We start from the raw sequence: 22,641 nt of genomic DNA, 5'->3' as shown, positions 1-22,641 counted from the left end.
GCCCAAGAGGTGCGAGTAGAAGGATCTGACGATCTCCAGAATCCCTGATCTGGACCTTTTCAGGGATCCCGTACTGTCAACCAGTCCCGTGACAACTTTACCATTCACTGACATCTTGCAGTTTCTGTAAGGGTCGGGCGAGCGGTATTTCCCGTAATCCCTCTCAAAAACCAAAGATGCGTGTCTATCGTACTGACACCTCTTCAGCAAGGATTTCACTCTGGAGATGTCCTCACGACTACCCCCAGTCGAGACGAGATGCTCGAGTTTCCTCCTCAGGCCCTGATACAGGCGGTACCTGTCCAGGCTCCTGAGGCTCGAGAGCTGGCGGAAGAATCTCGCCACCCTTTTCTTGAGCATCTCCCACCACTCTGACTTACTGCTACAAAGGCCCAGCAATGGTACCTGGCTCTGAAGAAAGTCCTCAAAGGATTGTCTGATCTCCGCTTCCTCCAGGAGAGACGAATTGAGCTTCCAGTAGCCTCTTCCCATCCGGGGGGTCTCTGTAACATTCAGAGAAAACAAAATTAGACAGTGGTCGGAGAACTCCACCTCAACAACGGACACTGCTGAAGAAATGGCTTCCTCCTTTAAATAAAACCTGTCTATTCTAGACCTCCAGCTACCCCTATAATAGGTGAACCCCGCGTGGCCTGGGGTGTGCCGGATGTGGACATCCACCAGGCGAGCCTCACTAGCTATGCTATTAAGAGCGACGCAATCATAAGTCAGCTTGTCTCTGGAACCTCCCCTATCCTGGGACCTCGTGACAGCATTGAAGTCCCCTCCAAAGACCACCTGCCGACTTGTAAAAAGGTAGGGCTTGATCCTCATAAAGAGACACTTCCTGTCCCACTTGGACTGGGGACCATAGATATTAATTAGGCGAAGTTCTTGTCCCTTCATGAGGACATCCAGGATCAGGCACCTCCCCATTTCTAACTCAATAACTCGTCGGCATTCTACCGGTGCGGTAAAAAGGACCGCCACTCCGCTATACGGCTCGGCCGCAAGAGACCAATAGGAAGGCCCGTGTCTCCATTCCCTCTTAGCTTTAAACACGGCCGCCAAATCTGGCAGCCTGGTCTCCTGCAAAAATAAAATGTCGGCTTCAACACGGCCAAGAAAATCAAAGGCCGCAAATCTAGCCGCATCAGACTTAATGCTGGCGACATTAATGGACGCCAGCGTCAACGGAGTGGGTGCCGCCATCATGAGTGATTGAGTTAGACGGCTTTCTTTTTACCCATCTTACCACCACCCTCGGGAAATGAACACCCCCTTTTTAGACATATTGTGGTGTCCATCTCCCGCACCTCTGATGCTTCAGGGGCAGATCCAGGACCTGCCCCCTCATCCTCGTCTCCAGACTCTGGGCCAGTCTCCCCTCCTGAGGACCCTGACTCCCCAGGGAGAGACTCGGCACCCCCTGCAGGCTCCGCCACCTCTGGCCCTTCACCCTCAGCCCCTCCATCGGCAGGAGAGGCTCCATCCAGGGCCAGGAATCGATTTGAAAGTTCGACCAGCGGGGGGTCGGTTGCACCTTCCTTGGGTACCTTAGTCAGGGAGGGAGAAGATCTTACACCTCCCTTCTTTTTACCCTTTTTCTTCTTTTTGGCGCCACGCTTACGCTTTTCCTCTAGCCACGCCCTATTATCCTCGTCCATACTCTCATAATGGGAGGAGTCTGAGGACGTGGCACCTTCCTCTCTCTCGATCCTCCTGACCTCCTCATCCAGTACATCATCCCCTGGGGCCTCAGCGACAGGTGTGGTCTCCAGGACAGCGCCAGAGGTTGTCCCAGCAGCCCGAGACTCCCCCCGCTCTCTCTCCTGTTGACGCTTCTCTAGACGCCTTAGCTGGGCAGGCGTCTTTTTCCTGTCTTTCTTCCCTGGCCCCTCCACTCCTCCGCCTCTGCTAGTCCCCTCCCCAGCAGATTCAGCCTCATGGCTTTCATCCGCTGAGGCTGAGCCCGCATTAGCGAAGGAAAGAGGACAACGACTGTACGGGTGACCGAGATCACCACACAGGTTACACCTAATCTGCCCTGTACAGGATGCAGCGAGATGGCCGACACCCCCACACAACGCACACTTCTGCACGGTGCAGTTTGCGCTGAAATGTGTGGGGTCACCGCACCTGTGACACAGCTTAGGCTGCCCCCGGTAGAAGATCAGGATCCGATCCCTCCCCAGGAAGGCTGATGAAGGGATGTGGGCGACTGAGTTACCTGAACGCCTCAACTTTACCATGAAGGTCCAGGCCCCTGACCAGATACCAAACTCGTCTCGATTTTTCTCGGGTACTCCCAGTACCTCTCCATAACGATTCATCCAGGTCATGATGTCAAAGCAAGATAGTGATTCGTTACGGGTAAGAACAGTCACTTTCTTGAGTTCGCTCTGGCGGGACACTGCTTGCACAGCAAAGTCCCGCCACTCGGGCTCGTTGTATCTCAGCTCATAGTTGGACCAGAAGAGCTCAAGCCCCTCCGGCCGAACAAAGCTGACATCAAACTCAGATGTACCATAGGGATGGATCAAGGCAAAGATGTCAGCCGCCTTGAAGTCCATCTTCAGCAGCAGCTCAACTACCCGTGCCCGAGGGGGACACACATCACTGCCACGCCACCGAAGACGGACCACATTCCTACGGTTAGCACCCGGCCCGGTTGTCGGGAGCGACCATGGTGTCTCCCTGCCTCTTTGCTCTCGGAAGGCAGACAGGCCGTGCCTCTCTATCCAAAACGACAAATCAACCTCCTGCCCCGCTACATTGATCGTCCTTTCTCCCTTCTGTAAGGCCTGCAGGAGGCGCCGTTGCAAAAAGCCGTCCCCAGAGCCCAGAGACGAGGATGATGGACCCCTACTTCCCCCAGCAGCGACACTGGCATAGCTCTTAACGGGGGCCGCCACTGGGGGAGCAACCGGACCAACCCCTGCACCCACCACATTAACACTACCCACCTGCATGTTACACTCAGCCGCGCCACTCACACCCCCAGTCACTCCATCACCCACCCCCAAAGCTGGAAAAGATTCTCCACCACTCACACCCCCAGTCACTCCATCACTCACCCCCATAACTGGTAACGGTTCTCCACCACTCACACCATTCACATTATCCACCACAACATTACTGACTCCACTCACACTGGCTGGACCAGCAACAACATCAGGGGACATGACCACCTCCGCATCTTCAGGCACAAGGGACGGGGATCCCCCCGCAGAGCATCGCCCAGAGGGGACCACAACTCTTGTCACACCTGTGCCCTCCGCATCATCGGTAGCAGATGTTATTTTACTTCTCCTGGGGCTTGGTAACATTCGCCGCTGTTCTTTAGCCGGTGTGAGGCGCCGCTGATCTCCAATTTCCGTAGAATTCACATTATCCCCAACACCAACACAGAATAACACTTTTTGTCTGGGAGGTCCGGAGCCCTCAGCCTCAGCCACCCCTCCACACTGCCGCCGCCCCATAACCAAGTGATCAGCGGCAACAGCATGAAGAGGCGCCGAGGCACCGGAAGCTGCCACCAGTGCCGGGCTATCCCCCCCTCCCAGCGGGGGACGCACCACAGCACTGGATTTTGATGTTATCGCCACTGCCGAGCCGCCCTGACTGTCCGGCCTTGCAGCCGATGCCTCCCCTGCTCCCCCACTGTTACCACAAACAGAGACGGAGCCCATCGCCACATCAGATGTCACACCTGTAATCTCCCTGCACCTTTGCACCGGGTCCACTGCAGAACTCGGGGGGGTTTGGGTAGCAGGGCTTGCACAGTGAGCTGACCCTGCGCTTTGCCCGGGGGGGTGTACAGGGAGGGGGGTAAAGATGAAACGTACCTCTTCTTGCTGCTTTGGCCTGGTCTTCTTACTCTTCCTCCGGCTGCTCCCCCCAGTGGCTTCCTCTGGGAGTTCGTCACCAAAAGAAAAGTTCTCCATGCGCACTGGGGACTCAAGCAGCCGGATCTCCGCCATGAGCGCCCCTCCCTGGCTGCCGGTGTCACTGTCCTCCCCCGAGCGAGGTGTTACTGCTGGCTGTCCTGCAGGGGGCGCACTGCACGAGGCCTGCTGATCTTCCTGCAGGCCGCCAGGTGGGAACTGCTGCTCGTTATCATCATCATCATCCTCCTCCTCCACCTGGCTTGCAGGCTGCAACCCCTTCAGCCTTTGCTCTCTGGTATCAGCCATTTCTGAAAATCTCTCATCATTTAAAAGTTTTTCTTTAAATGGACCACTGTTATTACAAATAAAGTTCTTTCTCTTCATCAGCTTATCAATGTCAGCTTTAAGTTTGTTAATTTCACAATAAATTTCTGTTTTCCGTTTTTTTTGCGCTGTGTTCGCCCTGGCGCGGGCACATCGCAGCTCCTCCCGGAGCCTCCTGATGGTCTTTGTCGCCTCTTCGTACTCACAGAGGTGGCTCTGGACCCGGGAGGCATAGGTGGACAAAGACTCCCGGGGCCCCTGCACCGCCCAGCCTCCCCCCGCATGGTCAGCCTTACCTCTGTGAGCACTCCGCTTCATGGCTCCAGCCCCGGAAGGACCGCTCTCACCCGCACCCACATCCAGGTTCTTAGGGTGTTGCTTCACATTAGACTCAGGGGGGGTGGGAGTCACACTGCTGCGACTCCTGGTGGACCGTCTCACCCCTGAGTCCTCCATCGCGCTGGCCGGTTGCTGTCCTCTCCTGCCTCCCGCCGGCCTAGACCGGGAAGCAGGAGCCTGGGAGTCGGCTCCCTCGCTCATCCCCAGGAACCCAACTCCCTCCCTGGGAGAGGAGAGAGCAGGCCCTGGGTAGGTAGATGGATCCTCCAGGAGCTCAGGAGCACAAGCACAGAGCAGCTTCACACACAGACACACCCTCCTCTAACGAGGTAACCGCCTCCAGAGCTGCTCTCACTATCTGCTGCTGGTGCAGTCACTGTGTACATACATGACATTACTTATCCTGTACTGATCCTGAGTTACATCCTGTATTATACCCCAGAGCTGCACTTACTATTCTGCTGCTGGTGCAGTCACTGTGTACATACATGATATTACTTATCCTGTACTGATCCTGAGTTACATCCTGTATTATACCCCAGAGCTGCACTCACTATTCTGCTGCTGGTGCAGTCACTGTGTACATACATGACATTACTTATCCTGTACTGATCCTGAGTTACATCCTGTATTATACCCCAGAGCTGCACTTACTATTCTGCTGCTGGTGCAGTCACTGTGTACATACATGATATTACTTATCCTGTACTGATCCTGAGTTACATCCTGTATTATACCCCAGAGCTGCACTCACTATTCTGCTGCTGGTGCAGTCACTGTGTACATACATGACATTACTTATCCTGTACTGATCCTGAGTTACATCCTGTATTATACCCCAGAGCTGCACTCACTATTCTGCTGCTGGTGCAGTCACTGTGTACATACATGACATTACTTATCCTGTACTGATCCTGAGTTACATCCTGTATTATACCCCAGAGCTGCACTCACTATTCTGCTGCTGGTGCAGTCACTGTGTACATACATGACATTACTTATCCTGTACTGATCCTGAGTTACATCCTGTATTATACTCCAGAGCTGCACTCACTATTCTGCTGCTGGTGGTGCAGTCACTGTGTACATACATGACATTACTTATCCTGTACTGATCCTGAGTTACATCCTGTATTATACCCCAGAGCTGCACTCACTATTCTGCTGCTGGTGCAGTCACTGTGTACATACATGACATTACTTATCCTGTACTGATCCTGAGTTACATCCTGTATTATACCCCAGAGCTGCACTTACTATTCTGCTGCTGGTGCAGTCACTGTGTACATACATGATATTACTTATCCTGTACTGATCCTGAGTTACATCCTGTATTATACCCCAGAGCTGCACTCACTATTCTGCTGCTGGTGCAGTCACTGTGTACATACATGACATTACTTATCCTGTACTGATCCTGAGTTACATCCTGTATTATACCCCAGAGCTGCACTCACTATTCTGCTGCTGGTGCAGTCACTGTGTACATACATGACATTACTTATCCTGTAGTGATCCTGAGTTACATCCTGTATTATATCCCAGAGCTGCACTCACTATTCCAAACTGATGTATCCTGTAACCTCCCACTGAACAAGAAAGGGTTAAGGTTTCTTTAGGTTTTTCCAGTACATAGTTCTGTGTCCATTATCCCGACTCTCCAAGGTCAGTCTTCTCCATGTAGGGAGGTGGAGCGATGGTTTCCTCTATATGTATCCAGGCTGCTGCACACATCATCCGCTCCCTGGTATAGGATGATGAGGGTAGTGCTGGCGCCTGACAATAGGAATCCTTTGTCTGCAGATTATTACATAATCTCCGCTATCATCTATTTCAGGAAATTGGCTCATTCGTTACGTTCTGGTGGAGCTAATCTCCGCACGCCATTAAGGGAATAACTCCCATCATGTATCATATGAACGCAGCACCTTCAGTATTACACAGGGCGATGTGAGGGTGGGGGGGACGTGAGGGGGGCCGCCAGCGATATTACATAATCACATCTCATCCTTCATGAGGAATCTTCTGTCTCCTCCACGCTATAACCCTGGGCAATAGGTAGATGAGCACAGTGATAATATATGTGTTCAGGCCTCTCCACATGCTCACTACTATAACTACATGTATCTGAGGCTGCGTTACAGTGTAGCAGATTTTTACCCAGTGAGAGGTAGAGGGGGCATCACTACTGGGGGCATCACTGTGACTACTGCGGGCATCACTGTGATACTGGCTACTGGGGGCATCACTCTGACTACTGGGGTCATCACTGTGACTTCTGGCTACTGGGGGCATCACTGTGATTGCTGGCTACTGTTGACACTGTGACTACAGTCTACAGTTGACACTGTGGCTACTGGCTACTGGGGGCATTCCTATGACTACTGAAAGGATTACTGTGACTACTGGCTGCTGGGGGCATCACTGTAATTACTGGCTACTGGGGGCATCACTGTGACTTCTGGCTACTGGGGGCATCACTGTGACTACTGGCTACAGTGGGCATCCCTGTGACTACTGGCTATGGGGGGCATCACTGTGGCTACTGGCTACTAGGGGGCATCATTGTGACTACTGACTACTGGGGGCATCACTGTGACTTCTGGCTACTGGGGGCATCACTGTGAATACTGGCTACAGGGGTATCACTGTGCCTGATGGCGACTCACTGTGACTACTTTCTACGGTGGGCATCACTGTGACTACTGGATATGGGGGGCATCACAGTGACTACTGCGGGCATCACTGTGACTACTGGCTACTGGGGGCATCATTGTGACTGACTACTGGGGGCATCACTGTGACTTCTGGCTACTGGGGGCATCACTGTGACTACTGGCTATGGGGGTATCACTGTGGCTACTGGGGGTATCACTAAGACTACTGGCTACAGGGGGTATCACTGTGCCTGATGGGGGCATCCCTGTGACTACTGGCTATGGGGGGCATCACTGTGGCTACTGGCTACTAGGGGGGCATCATTGTGACTACTGACTACTGGGGGCATCACTGTGACTTCTGGCTACTGGGGGCATTACTGTGAATACTGGCTACAGGGGTATCACTGTGCCTGATGGCGACTCACTGTGACTACTTTCTACGGTGGGCATCACTGTGACTACTGGATATGGGGGGCATCACAGTGACTACTGCGGGCATCACTGTGACTACTGGCTACTGGGGGCATCATTGTGACTGACTACTGGGGGCATCACTGTGACTTCTGGCTACTGGGGGCATCACTGTGACTACTGGCTATGGGGGTATCACTGTGGCTACTGGGGGTATCACTAAGACTACTGGCTACAGGGGGTATCACTGTGCCTGATGGGGGCATCACTGTGACGACAGGCTACGGTGGGCATCACTGTGACTACTGGCTATGGGGGGCATCACTGGGGCTACTGGGGGCATCTCTGTGACTACTGGCTACTGGGGGCATCACTGTGACTACTGGCTACTGGGGGCATCCCTGTGACTATGATTATGATTTATAATAGTAGCAAACTTATGGTTATGAAGTAAGTTTTTTTTATTTTTGGGGGTCACCACCACATGAGGATTGAATAGTTGCGGCGTTAGGGAGTTTGACAACCACGGCTTTAGTAGAGGTCAGAAAACTGGTGGTCAAAGACCCCTTCACAGGACGCACAAGTTATTGCATTATTATTAATGAATTGTGAAAATAATTGTTCAATTAGCTAAACAGAGATAAAGCCAAAATACTGGATTCATGGCAGGAGAGCAGCGGCCGGAGATGTTACTGCACCGCTCCTTTATTATTATGGTCTGCATCTTCTCTTCTCCTGGATATTCCCCAACCAGGAGACGACGTGACTTTGACCTAATAAGATGTGTCAGAACGGAAAAGATGAGTCTCCCCCTGGAAATGTATAAGCGGCTTATACCTGAGATTACACCGATGATCCCTCCTCACCCATGTCACCTGCATGTGACCTGCCAGATTATCACACTGGGATGGATAGATAGATAGATAGATAGATAGATATTAGATAGATAGGAGATAGATAGGAGATAGATAGATATTAGATAGATAGGAGATAGATAGATAGATAGATAGACAGATAGATAGAGATATAGAATAGATAGATATAGATGGATACTAGGCAGATAGATGTAAGAGATAGATACATATGATAGAGAAGCAGATACACTATAATCTCCTCTTCAGTTACTTTGTATCCGTCTCTCAGCTGCTGTGTCTGGTAAAGCCAATGTCACGCTGTATTTTGTGATGTCTGTGCCCGTCTCTGGGCGCCCGCGTCCTGCTGGCATAATGGGGCACAGAGCGCTGCAGCGGAGAATATTGGATGTTACAGTCTGTTATCCGTGTCGAGCTCTCGGCCTGACGATTATCTGGAATATTTCTTGGCCAAGCAAGAGATTTTATGGTTTTATGTCAGTACAGCAGCTGCACAGATCCCTCTGCTAGTTTGTTACAATGTATCAGTCCGGGCTCTGTAGCTCACAGAGCATTGCACTGACAGCAGATACTTATATTATTATTATTATACTCCTCAGCTATGTACAGGGTTCCCTAGCATTTCCAGCAGGGGCAGAACACTGTAGCAGCTAGTGAACCCCTATAAATAGGCGTTATGTATGGTAGATACCTTATGGCAGCTTAGATACAGCAGCTGAGCCCTATCTACGTTAGATACCTCTATAATGACAGCTTAGATACAGCAGCTCAGCTCAATATATGGTAGATACATTTTTAATGACAGCTTAGATATAGCTGCTCAAAGGGAACCTGTCACCAGGGATTTCATTTTCTCTAAAGACAGGATACAGAAGCCCCTCACACCTGCAGTGCACAGCTGCCTCTCTGCCTTCTCTAAGCATTTGCATTACAATATTATTGGGTTATAACAACCAATTATATTGTAATGCAAATTCTTACAAAATTACATAACTTACCTTGCACCCTGACAGAATCGGCTGTGCAGGGGTTGGGCTTTGCTTTGGATGCATTCCAAAAAACAACATGTGACTTGTCTGTGCTGCTCACTCCTCAGCTCTCAGCCCCCACCTGTGTGCTCCTGTACAGCTCCTCCCTCCCTCACCAGGCTGTGAGCTCTGTGAAGGAGCAGGAGCTGCACAGAAGCACAAAGGTGGAGGCTGAGAGCTGAGGAATTTGCAGCACAGACAAGTCACATGTTTTTTGAAATGCATCTAAACCAGAGCCCAACCCTTGGGACTACACAGAGGATTATATCAGGGTGCAAGGTAAGTTATAACACACAATTATATTGTAATGCAAATGCTCAGAGAAAGCAGAAAGGCAGCTGTGCCCTGCAGGTGTGAGGGGCTTCTGTAACCTGTCTTTAGGGAAAATGAGGTCCCTGGTGACAGGTTCCCTTGTTGCTCTATGTGTGGTAGTGCTGGGAATGGAATAAAATCCAGTCTCCTCCTTACATACATGTGATGGGATAGTACTGTAATTTCTCCTGTTGCAGTTCTGTCCCCATCCTCCCTTACTGGAATAGTTTCTGAACTGGTGTTACTTCTGGTTATAAAGCTGTAATAATCTCCTGAATGTCTGGTGTATCATAAATCTCAGTGGAGAGAGCTAGGGAGGATTTATGATACTTAGACTGCCATGACATGTAGGGTGAGGAAGTGGGAAGACAGGGATAAAACCATATAGGTGTATAAGCCATATTGGGAAGGAGGATATGTTGGATGCAGCAGGGGAATTCATGACTCCTGGCGCAGAGAGCCAGGGAGGATTTATGATACATAGACTGCCAGACATCAGTATGGGGTGAGAGGTCCTGGTTTAGGGGATAATGTAACCGCTAGAACACCGTGGAGTAACCACTGGAGCAGCTGTCTGTTGAGACAGTCCTGGATGCGGAAAGAGTTGGATACAGCGATGAAGTAGCCGCCAGCTCCCTGCTCCACTGTTGCATCTCATAAACAGGGGGACGCATTGTGATGACATCATCACACCTCCTACCGTGTTTATCTGAAAATAACTGTAAATAACTGAAAATGACAGTAGCACCTAGAAACATATTTCTGGTGTGATTCTAAAGAGGAGGATCTCACCTCTGATTATATTCGTAGCTGCTATAGAACCAGAGATATCTACTGTTACAGATACAATAGAGAGAGTGATATTCACATATGCCACCTACTCCTGACTGTAACTGTGGATATCTCTGTGGCACCTAGAGATTTAACCCTGATGCTATATTAAAGTGGAGCTTCCCCTCCTTAAAATGACACCAGGACTGTGTTTCTAAAGGGGCTTTTATACAGTGGGGACAAAATCATGGAGCAGTGGGGGCTCTATTAATAGGGGCTACATGTGGGGCATTATATAGTGTAGAGGCCGTTATACAGGGTGCTGCTGCAGTACAGCGGGTGTTAGCAGCAGTGCCGCAGCAGTCAGAGGCAGGAGCGGCTGCGTCTGATGGTTTCCGCCGCTCAGGGCCGCGCAGCAAAACAAATCAATAAGTCAGATTGAGCCAAGTCATTAATTAAAGCCTCTGTAATTCCCAACCCAAGAGTCAGGTCAGGGGCCCCGAGGCCCCCGGGGGCCCACAACCTGCTCCGTATAATTAGGGAACTTGATGGAATCTGTGAGGCTCTCACTCTGCGCAGGGGGAGGGGGTCCAGCCGTGTAGATACAAGGGAGGAAGCCGCTGCTTGTTAAAGCAAAATCAATTCTTACAATTGCAAAGCAGCGTTTAGAAGATTGTTGTGGAGCTGGGCCCCTGGGGGCCACTATAAGCGTCAGAGCCGCCTGTCATAGCCCCCTCCTATATATCAAGTACAACATCTGGCAACAAGACCAAAGGATTTATCAACCCTAGCCACCAGGGCCTGGATACTATGAGCAAGTAATGGAGGGTCTATCACCCCTGGCCACAAGGGCCTGGATACTATGAGCAAGTAATGGAGGGTCTTTCACCCCTAGCCACCAGGGCCTGGATACTATGAGCAAGTAATGGAGGGTCTATCACCCCTGGCCACCAGGGCCTGGATACTATGAGCAAGTAATGGAGGGTCTTTCACCCCTAGCCACCAGGGCCTGGATACTATGAGCAAGTTATGGAGGGTCTTTCACCCCTGGCCACCAGGGCCTGGATACTATGAGCAAGTAATGGAGGGTCTATCACCCCAGGCCATCAGGGCCTGGATACTATGAGCAAGTAATGGAGGGTCTATCACCCCTAGCCACCAGGGTCTAGATACTATGAGCAAGTAATGGAGAGTCTATCACCCCTGGCCACCAGGGCCTAGATACTATGAGCAAGTAATGGAGGGTCTATCACCCCTAGCCACCAGGGCCTAGATACTATGAGCAAGTAATGGAGAGTCTATCACCCCTGGCCACCAGGGCCTAGATACTATGAGCAAGTAATGGAGGGTCTATCACCCCTGGCCACCAAGGTAATCAAGCAGGTAGTGTCTGTATTATCTGTAGTATCTGTACTAGTGTCTGCAGTGTCTGTATTATCTGTACTGGTATCTGCTGAGCTCTGCTGCTGGGGATGAGCTGCTCTGCACAGGGGCTCAGTGTTACTTCTCAGCTTGCGCCGCCATCAGGTTGGAGCGTTTTTGCACCTTACTGAACAAGTCACTAATGATAAATGATTATTAGGCGCAACAAAACATCCGGATTGGTCGGATAATTGAGGAGACCTGGTTATTTTTGCTGCGCTGCTAGTCTTGTGTTCAGTTGCAAAACTGGTGCAAAAACAAGAGAAAAACCGCGTTATTCATCGGGCCCAGCGGACGCAGAACTTGTGAGGACAATAACAAAGGTGAGATAAACCCATGAAAATGTTTCTCTGCTCTTTGGATGTAATTAGTTTTTCGTGACCCGGATCCAATATGAACATTGTCAGCGCCGGAGGGATGGATGGGGCAGCGAGGAGATGGAGGAGGAGTCTCTGTGTCCCCCGAGGGGCGAGAGATCAGTATTAATGGGGTAATAAATCGCACCTGAACATTTACCAATAAAACATCTTCAGAAAAGACCTCAAGAGCAAGGATGGAGGAGGGGGAACCGTATGTGGTAACATTGGGGGTCATTTACTAAGGGCCTGATTCGCGGTTTCCCGGCGCGTTACCCGAATATTTCCGATTTGCGTGATTTTCCCTGAATTGCCCCGGGTTTTTGGCGCACGCGATCGGATTGTGGCGCATCGGCGCTGGCATGCATGCGACGGAAATCAGGGGGCGTGGCCGAACGAAAACCTGACGGATTCGGAAACACAGCCGCATTTTTAAAAAAAAAGTGTCGCTCGGCACGCGCTTACCTTCACTCAGCCCGGCTCGGTGTACTGCAGTGCGTTCCGATGCTCTTCAGCGCAGCAGCGACATCTGGTAGACGGCGGAGGAACTGCCTTAGTGAATCGCCGGAAGACCCGAATCCACCGCAGAGAACGCGCCACTGGATCGCGAATGGACCGGGTAAGTAAATCTGCCCCATTGTGTTGTTGTATATGGCAGTATTATTACCTTAGCACTATATGGTGATATTATGTGGGTTCTATATGGCAGTATTATTATCTTACCACTATATGGCGATATTATGTGGGTTATACATGGCAGTATTATTACCTTAGCACTATATGGCGACATTATGTTGGTTGTATATGGCAGTATTATTACCTTAGCACTATATGGCGATATTATGTGGGTTGTATATGGCAGTATTACCACTACATTGTACTATAGCAGCTCTTATACTACAACCAGAGGGGCCCCCTTATTGGTTAGCACCTCTGATGGAATGTTTTACTTTATTTTTCCTTTTTTTTATGTCCGGTATAAGTTGATTTGGATACTTTTTATTTTATTTTATACTTTTTATTCCCATGATGCTTTGCCCCCAGAAGAAGCCTCCATTACATGCTACTATGTCTATAAATTTGACATTCAGTGAGCGCCCCCTGGTGGGGAAGGTGATATTTGCAGTACCCGTACATTATCTTCCCTGCTGGATCTTAGGATACATCCAGGAGGTAGGTAGCCAGCCCTGGGCATGCTGGGAGTTGTAGTTTCACAGCAGCAGGAAATGCTACAACCACAAGACGTGTCCTCATGTCCTTTATTATTTCTTAGTAGATCATCACAATATCATACAGGATCCATCGATTCCTCACATTCCCAGTGTCTATATACACCTGATTATCTGTACAAAGCTCATTACTATTCACAGGATTGGAGATTCATCTTCTGTGGATCAGTCACTTCACTAACAAAGGGGCCCCAGAGAGTCCTGGGGTGTGAGGGGGCCTCATTGCATTGACTCAGCCAGTATATATGGTCACTTCTCCATGACTGAGATGGATCAGAGGTCCTTGTGGGCGGTCCTTGTGCTTCCTCAGGGGCTGTCATTGTGGGAGAGGCGGAGCCACTATATCTTATGTATAATTTACTGAATTATCTCATGATTAGAGGCTGATATATACAATGGACGGATGTGATGAAGGCCAATCATTGGGTAAATTTATGCGAACTGATCCCTACTACTGATCCCTATAACCGATCCCTGTTTAATGTAAAGAGTTTACAGCGTAAAGGAATAATTTAATCTCCTTGGCTATTACTTAAGTGAGTTTGTTCATATGTGGGAGCACTCACCATCAGAGCTAATATTGGTTCATTGTTAAATCAATTGTGTCTACTCCATTCACATCCAAAGCTGCACTCAAAATAGTGTTACTTATTCGCTCTCAGGCTGCAGAACATCTTTATCTCTCTCTACTCATGACATGAGATTGTGCAGAGGATGCCATTGCACCCGGACACAGGAGCCTTGGGGGCAGCAGATATGGGGCACCCCCTTCTGGTTCAGTGTCTGCACAAGTCGTCAGTGTTTCCATAGTTTCATAGCTTTCATGTTGTTACGTCCCCATAATTCAGTGCAGCACAATCCAGTGTATTCTAGATCTGATAGTGTTGATAAGTTACAAATGGTAACATGCAGAATTGTGAATGCAGCTCTGGATGTGACTGGAGGATGAAACATGATATAGAATGGACGGGACATCCCACAATGCATTGCTTTAATGGTTACGTCTGCTACAATGTATATGAGTAGATGGATGAGATGGGAAGTGGTTGAGCCCCTCGTGACAGTCCTCGGCTTCTTCTACACGTTTCTCGCCCCTCAGAAGGAGGAGCCACTTTCACTCATACGTTTCTTCTTGTTTGATCTACTTCGGTTTTTCAAACACATTCCAATGCCGACAACTGCGCATCCGAGAGCCACCCCTCCGATGGACGCCACGATCACTGACCACATGGGCACCTGGTCACCGTCTTCAGATGGGACCTCGATCTGCGGGAGCCCACTGTTCTTCATGGTGAAGAGGAAAGGGTGGTCCTAAGGGGAGGATACAGCGCGTAACCAATTATAGAAAGGTTATATATACATACCATTATTATACTCCAGAGCTGCACTCACTATTCTGCTGCTGGTGCAGTCACTGTGTACATACATGACATTACTTATCCTGTACTGATCCTGAGTTACATCCTGTATTATACCCCAGAGCTGCACTCACTATTCTGCTGCTGGTGCAGTCACTGTGTACATACATGACATTACTTATCCTGTACTGATCCTGAGTTACATCCTGTATTATACCCCAGAGCTGCACTCACTATTCTGCTGCTGGTGCAGTCACTGTGTACATACATGACATTACTTATCCTGTACTGATCCTGAGTTACATCCTGTATTATACCCCAGAGCTGCAGTCACTATTCTGCTGCTGGTGCAGTCACTGTGTACATACATGACATTACTTATCCTGTACTGATCCTGAGTTACATCCTGTATTATACTCCAGAGCTGCACTCACTATTCTGCTGCTGGTGCAGTCACTGTGTACATACATGACATTACTTATCCTGTACTGATCCTGAGTTACATCCTGTATTATACCCCAGAGCTGCACTCACTATTCTGCTGCTGGTGCAGTCACTGTGTACATACATGACATTACTTATCCTGTACTGATCCTGAGTTACATCCTGTATTATACCCCAGAGCTGCACTCACTATTCTGCTGCTGGTGCAGTCACTGTGTACATACATGACATTACTTATCCTGTACTGATCCTGAGTTACATCCTGTATTATACCCCAGAGCTGCAGTCACTATTCTGCTGCTGGTGCAGTCACTGTGTACATACATGACATTACTTATCCTGTACTGATCCTGAGTTACATCCTGTATTATACCCCAGAGCTGCACTCACTATTCTGCTGCTGGTGCAGTCACTGTGTACATACATGACATTACTTATCCTGTACTGATCCTGAGTTACATCCTGTATTATACCCCAGAGCTGCACTCACTATTCTGCTGCTGGTGCAGTCACTGTGTACATACATGACATTACTTATCCTGTACTGATCCTGAGTTACATCCTGTATTATACTCCAGAGCTGCACTCACTATTCTGCTGCTGGTGCAGTCACTGTGTACATACATGACATTACTTATCCTGTACTGATCCTGAGTTACATCCTGTATTATACCCCAGAGCTGCAGTCACTATTCTGCTGCCGGTGCAGTCACTGTGTACATACATGACATTACTTATCCTGTACTGATCCTGAGTTACATCCTGTATTATACCCCAGAGCTGCACTCACTATTCTGCTGCTGGTGCAGTCACTGTGTACATACATGACATTACTTATCCTGTACTGATCCTGAGTTACATCCTGTATTATACCCCAGAGCTGCACTCACTATTCTGCTGCTGGTGCAGTCACTGTGTACATACATGACATCACTTATCCTGTACTGATCCTGAGTTACATCCTGTATTATACCCCAGAGCTGCACTCACTATTCTGCTGCTGGTGCAGTCACTGTGTACATACATGACATCACTTATCCTGTACTGATCCCGAGTTACATCCTGTATTATACCCCAGAGCTGCACTCACTATTCTGCTGCTGGTGCAGTCACTGGGGGTCATTTACTAAGGGCCCGAATCGCGTTTTCCCGACGTGTTACCCGAATATTTCCGATTTGCGCCGATTGTACCTTAATTGCCCCGGGATTGTGTCGCACGCGATCGGATTGTGGCGCATCGGCGCCGGCATGCGCGCGACGGAAATCGGGGGGCGTGGTCGAACGAAAACCCGACGTATTCGGAAAAACCGCCGCATTTAAAACCCGAAAAAGTGTCGCTTGGTGACCGCTTACCTTCACCTGGTCCGAGGTGGTGCATTCCGGCGCGTGGAGATGATTTTCAGCGCAGCAGCGCCACCTGGTGGACGGCGGAGGAACTCCCTTCATGAATCCCGGCCGGACCCGAATCCAGAGCAGAGAACGCGCCGCTGGATCGCGAATGGGCCGGGTAAGTAAATTTGCCCCACTGTGTACATACATGACATTACTTATCCTGTACTGACCCTGAGTTACATCCTGTATTATACACCAGAGCTGCACTCACTATTCTGCTGCTGGTGCAGTCACTGTGTACATACATGACATTACTTATCCTGTACTGATCCTGAGTTACATCCTGTATTATACCCCAGAGCTGCACTCACTATTCTGCTGCTGGTGCAGTCACTGTGTACATACATGACATTACTTATCCTGTACTGACCCTGAGTTACATCCTGTATTATACCCCAGAGCTGCACTCACTATTCTGCTGCTGGTGCAGTCACTGTGTACATACATGGCATTACTTGTACTTACATTGGAGGGACACTTTAGTTTGGTGCGGCTGTGGGTGAAGTTGTTGTAGACGAGCTTCTGACCTACCGGCTCTATCTGAGGATGAAGCAGAGACACAGGCGAGTCAGCATCCAGAGGTCAGAGACTGTGAAGTAGTTATGTGACAGATGCCATGTAGAGCGCCCCCTGCAGGTCTTACCATATTGTTCCACAGGGCGATAGCCATCTCGGCGTGACCTCTCTCGGAGAAATGGAAGCAGTCTGCAGCGAAGAAGCTTATGTCTGGGTTTCCATCCTGGAATAAATAGACAAGATATTAATGTGCTCTATACCACTGCTCCAGCATTATACCAGAGCACTACACCACTGCTCCAGCATTATACCAGAGCACTACACCACTGCTCCAGCATTATACCAGAGCACTACACCACTGCTCCAGCATTATACCAGAGCACTACACCACTGCTCCAGCATTATACCAGAGCACTACACCACTGCTCCAGCATTATACCAGAGCACTACACCACTGCTCCAGCATTATACCAGAGCACTACACCACTGCTCCAGCATTATACCAGAGCACTACACCACTGCCCCAGCATTATACCAGAGCACTACACTACTGCTCCAGCATCATACCAGAGCACTACACTACTGCTCCAGCACCATACCAGAGCACTACACTACTGCTCCAGCATTATACCAGAGCACTACACCACTGCTCCAGCATTATACCAGAGCACTACACCACTGCTCCAGCATTATACCAGAGCACTACACCACTGCTCCAGCATTATACCAGAGCACTACACCACTGCTCCAGCATTATACCAGAGCACTACACCACTGCTCCAGCATTATACCAGAGCACTACACCACTGCTCCAGCATTATACCAGAGCACTACACCACTGCTCCAGCATTATACCAGAGCACTACACTACTGCTCCAGCATTATACCAGAGCACTACACTACTGCTCCAGCATTATACCAGAGCACTACACTACTGCTCCAGCATTATACCAGAGCACTACACCACTGCTCCAGCATTATACCAGAGCACTACACCACTGCTCCAGCATTATACCAGAGCACTACACCGCTGCTCCAGCATCATACCAGAGCACTACACTACTGCTCCAGCATTATACCAGAGCACTACACCACTGCTCCAGCATTATACCAGAGCATTACACCACTGCTCCAGCATTATACCAGAGCACTACACCACTGCTCCAGCATTATACCAGAGCACTACACCACTGCTCCAGCATTATACCAGAACACTACACTACTGCTCCAGCATTATACCAGAGCACTACACTACTGCTCCAGCATTATACCAGAGCACTACACCACTGCTCCAGCATTATACCAGAGCACTACACCACTGCTCCAGCATTATACCAGAGCACTACACCACTGCTCCAGCATTATACCAGAGCACTACACCACTGCTCCAGCATTATACCAGAGCACTACACCACTGCTCCAGCATTATACCAGAGCACTACACCACTGCTCCAGCATTATACCAGAGCACTACACCACTGCTCCAGCATTATACCAGAGCATTACACTACTGCTCCAGCATTATACCAGAGCACTACACCACTGCTCCAGCATCATACCAGAGCACTACACTACTGCTCCAGCATTATACCAGAGCACTACACCACTGCTCCAGCATTATACCAGAGCACTACACTACTGCTCCAGCATTATACCAGAGCACTACACCACTGCTCCCGCATTATACCAGAGCACTACACCACTGCTCCAGCATTATACCAGATCACTACACCACTGCTCCAGCATCATACCAGAGCACTACACTACTGCTCCAGCATTATACCAGAGCACTACACCACTGCTCCAGCATTATACCAGAGCACTACACCACTGCTCCAGCATTATACCAGAACACTACACTACTGCTCCAGCATTATACCAGAGCACTACACTACTGCTCCAGCATTATACCAGAGCACTACATCACTGCTCCAGCATTATACCAGAGCACTACACCACTGCTCCAGCATTATACCAGAGCACTACACCACTGCTCCAGCATTATACCAGAGCACTACACTACTGCTCCAGCATTATACCAGAGCACTACACCACTGCTCCCGCATTATACCAGAGCACTACACCACTGCTCCAGCATTATACCAGAGCACTACACCACTGCTCCAGCATTATACCAGAGCACTACACTACTGCTCCAGCATTATACCAGAGCACTACACTACTGCTCCAGCATTATACCAGAGCACTACACTACTGCTCCAGCATTATACCAGAACACTACACCACTGCCCCAGCATTATACCAGAGCACTACACTACTGCTCCAGCATCATACCAGAGCACTACACTACTGCTCCAGCACCATACCAGAGCACTACACCACTGCTCCAGCATTATACCAGAGCTCTACACCACTGCTCCAGCATTATACCAGAGCACTACACTACTGCTCCAGCATCATACCAGAGCACTACACCACTGCTCCAGCATTATACCAGAGCACTACACCACTGCTCCAGCATTATACCAGAGCACTACACTACTGCTCCAGCATTATACCAGAGCACTACACTACTGCTCCAGCACCATACCAGAGCACTACACTACTGCTCCAGCATTATACCAGAGCACTACACTACTGCTCCAGCACCATACCAGAGCACTACACTACTGCTCCAGCATCATACCAAAGCACTACACCGCTGCTCCAGCATTATACCAGAGCACTACACCACTGCTCCAGCATTATACCAGAGCATTACACCACTGCTCCAGCATTATACCAGAGCACTACACCACTGCTCCAGCATTATACCAGAGCATTACACCACTGCTCCAGCATCATACCAGAGCACTACACCACTGCTCCAGCATTATACCAGAGCACTACACCACTGCTCCAGCATTATACCAGAGCACTACACCACTGCTCCAGCATTATACCAGAGCACTACATCACTGCTCCAGCATTATACCAGAGCACTACACCACTGCTCCAGCATTATACCAGAGCATTACACCACTGCTCCAGCATCATACCAGAGCACTACATCACTGCTCCAGCATTATACCAGAGCACTACACCACTGCTCCAGCATTATACCAGATCACTACACCACTGCTCCAGCATCATACCAGAGCACTACACTACTGCTCCAGCATTATACCAGAGCACTACACCACTGCTCCAGCATTATACCAGAGCACTACACCACTGCTCCAGCATTATACCAGAACACTACACCACTGCTCCAGCATTATACCAGAGCACTACACTACTGCTCCAGCATCATACCAGAGCACTACACTACTGCTCCAGCACCATACCAGAGCACTACACCACTGCTCCAGCATTATACCAGAGCACTACACCACTGCTCCAGCATTATACCAGATCACTACACCACTGCTCCAGCATCATACCAGAGCACTACACTACTGCTACAGCATTATACCAGAGCACTACACCACTGCTCCAGCATTATACCAGAGCACTACACCACTGCTCCAGCATTATACCAGAGCACTACACCACTGCTCCAGGTCTAGTCCACATGCTTCTCTATGATATTACACAGTCACTTACACCATCCGCAGGCACCACGGTGTTAGTGAAGAACGGTTGAGCCACTGCCGCAAAATCCTCCCGGTCCTTGTACTTCTCGGCCAGTGCGGCTACATGTGTCTGGTGACAAGGAGGAGGCGTTCATTAATAGAAATCATACAGATCAGACACAACTGGTTGTATTGGTTTATTATGTGCAGAGCTCCCCCTAGTGGAGGCCATGGGTAGACAGTATATGGCTCAGTGGCCACGTTCTCCATTGACCGCAGAACATTAACTCACCTGCAAGTCTCTATTGAATTTCTTTATTTCGCCAAGTTCTGGGGATCCCTCTGGGGGGTTAATGAAGCAGGGACAGGCGTTTCTGTGATAAGGGAAATATTCAGTATTTAGTGCATAGGGGGCGCTCTTATTTATGTTTCATAATGTCATATCCCCCCATGTAGAAGGAACAAGTGAGGGTCTATTCACTAGGACTTCAAATATATGAAGCAGGTGATGGACTCTCCTCGAGGACCCCCACATATATGGATGGGTAAAAATATCAACTATAGGACCCCCACTTTATAAAACAGAGGAGGGTCTCACTATGGAATGGTGAGGGTCTTATCTATAGCACCCCACTTATATAGAACAGGTAAGAGTATCACCTCTAGGGCACCCACATATATGGATGTGTAAGATTCTCACCTAAAGGACCCGCACTATTGAAAAGAGGGGATGGTCTCACTTTTAGGACCCCCACATAGGTTATTTATAGGACCCCAGTGTATATGGAACAGGTAAGGGTATCGCCTCTCGGACCCCCCCAGTTAATACTCCTATATAGAGGCTTCCAATGTAGCTCCAGTAGGTGGCAACAAAGAAACTCTTGCAATGCAGCTAATTTGCATACTTCTATCTCCCAGCATGCATTGCCTGTCAGAATCTCCACAAGCAGAGCCAGTGCAGGAGCTTCCACTTTCCATTGGCCGGGTGAAGGTAAGTAGATTAGATACTCACGGCTTTAAGATGCTGCAGCCGAAGGTGTCAGCGCTGACTCTGCGCAGCCCCTCCACCTCCATGATTTGCACCAGGTTCACAAAAACGCGAGGAATCTATAAAAAAGGAGACGGGAAGCAGGGCGTCAGAGCTGAGCATCATGGGAAACTACACTACAGGGGGCGCTATAGGGGGCGGATGTGAATGTGTTAGGCCCCACCTCCTTGTAGAACATATCCAGTGCCCTCTCCAGATGCTTCACATGATTGGTCAGAGAATAGCGCTCCTGGAAAACATATGGAATGGAGTCAATACACGAACCATACGGATGACTTTCTAGTAGTAGAGGGGGCACTTATAGTCACCCTGTATACAGGAGCTTAAAAAGAGAATATGGAGAGAAGGATAAAAACACTGTCCTCCCAGCAGGCAGAAAGGATTTTATGTTGTTCTGAGACATCATGGGATTGATAGCATCCAACACACATACATCGATATATCTAGTAGTGATGGATTCTTTCTTACTGTGGTGCCATTATTTGGACATTTCCAAGAAGAATAACAGCAGGACAATAAAAACAAAAAAACTAAAAAGTGCAGAAGGTTTTTGTTTCTAACATAAAATTTTGATTTTTGAAGACGCCAGAGGAACCACAAGCAAAACACCAAGAGATTTTGATAAAAGTTGGATTTGCTCACCCGGTTTCGGCAGTACTGGCAGAGGTCATTGCCACCAATGAACAGGGTGATCAGCTTCCAGTCGTGTTCAAAGTTAATTTCCTAAAAGAAGAAACGGATCAGCTCCGAGCGC

The 22,641-nt window shown here is 49.2% G+C and overlaps 1 protein-coding gene across 1 annotated transcript in view; it reads right to left on the bottom strand.

Annotated features, from left to right (window-relative positions):
- Nucleotides 1–13,611: 13,611 nt before the first annotated feature.
- Nucleotides 13,612–22,641, bottom strand: part of PLB1 (phospholipase B1) — a 74,420-nt gene continuing 65,390 nt past the window's right edge. The window contains exons 50-57 of the mRNA XM_072139954.1: nucleotides 22,530–22,610; nucleotides 22,051–22,116; nucleotides 21,852–21,946; nucleotides 21,132–21,213; nucleotides 20,871–20,969; nucleotides 17,452–17,547; nucleotides 17,274–17,348; nucleotides 13,612–14,925 (exon numbers count right to left, since the gene is read on the bottom strand). Of these exons, the coding sequence (XP_071996055.1) occupies nucleotides 14,710–14,925; nucleotides 17,274–17,348; nucleotides 17,452–17,547; nucleotides 20,871–20,969; nucleotides 21,132–21,213; nucleotides 21,852–21,946; nucleotides 22,051–22,116; nucleotides 22,530–22,610 (810 nt within the window). The 3' untranslated portion in view covers nucleotides 13,612–14,709. The remainder of the gene's footprint in view (nucleotides 14,926–17,273; nucleotides 17,349–17,451; nucleotides 17,548–20,870; nucleotides 20,970–21,131; nucleotides 21,214–21,851; nucleotides 21,947–22,050; nucleotides 22,117–22,529; nucleotides 22,611–22,641) is intronic.

This window comes from Engystomops pustulosus, chromosome 3 (genome assembly GCF_040894005.1).
Source record: "Engystomops pustulosus chromosome 3, aEngPut4.maternal, whole genome shotgun sequence".
In the NCBI taxonomy this organism is placed as follows: Eukaryota; Metazoa; Chordata; class Amphibia; order Anura; family Leptodactylidae; genus Engystomops; species Engystomops pustulosus.
This window is presented reverse-complemented; position numbering and strand designations above follow the sequence as displayed.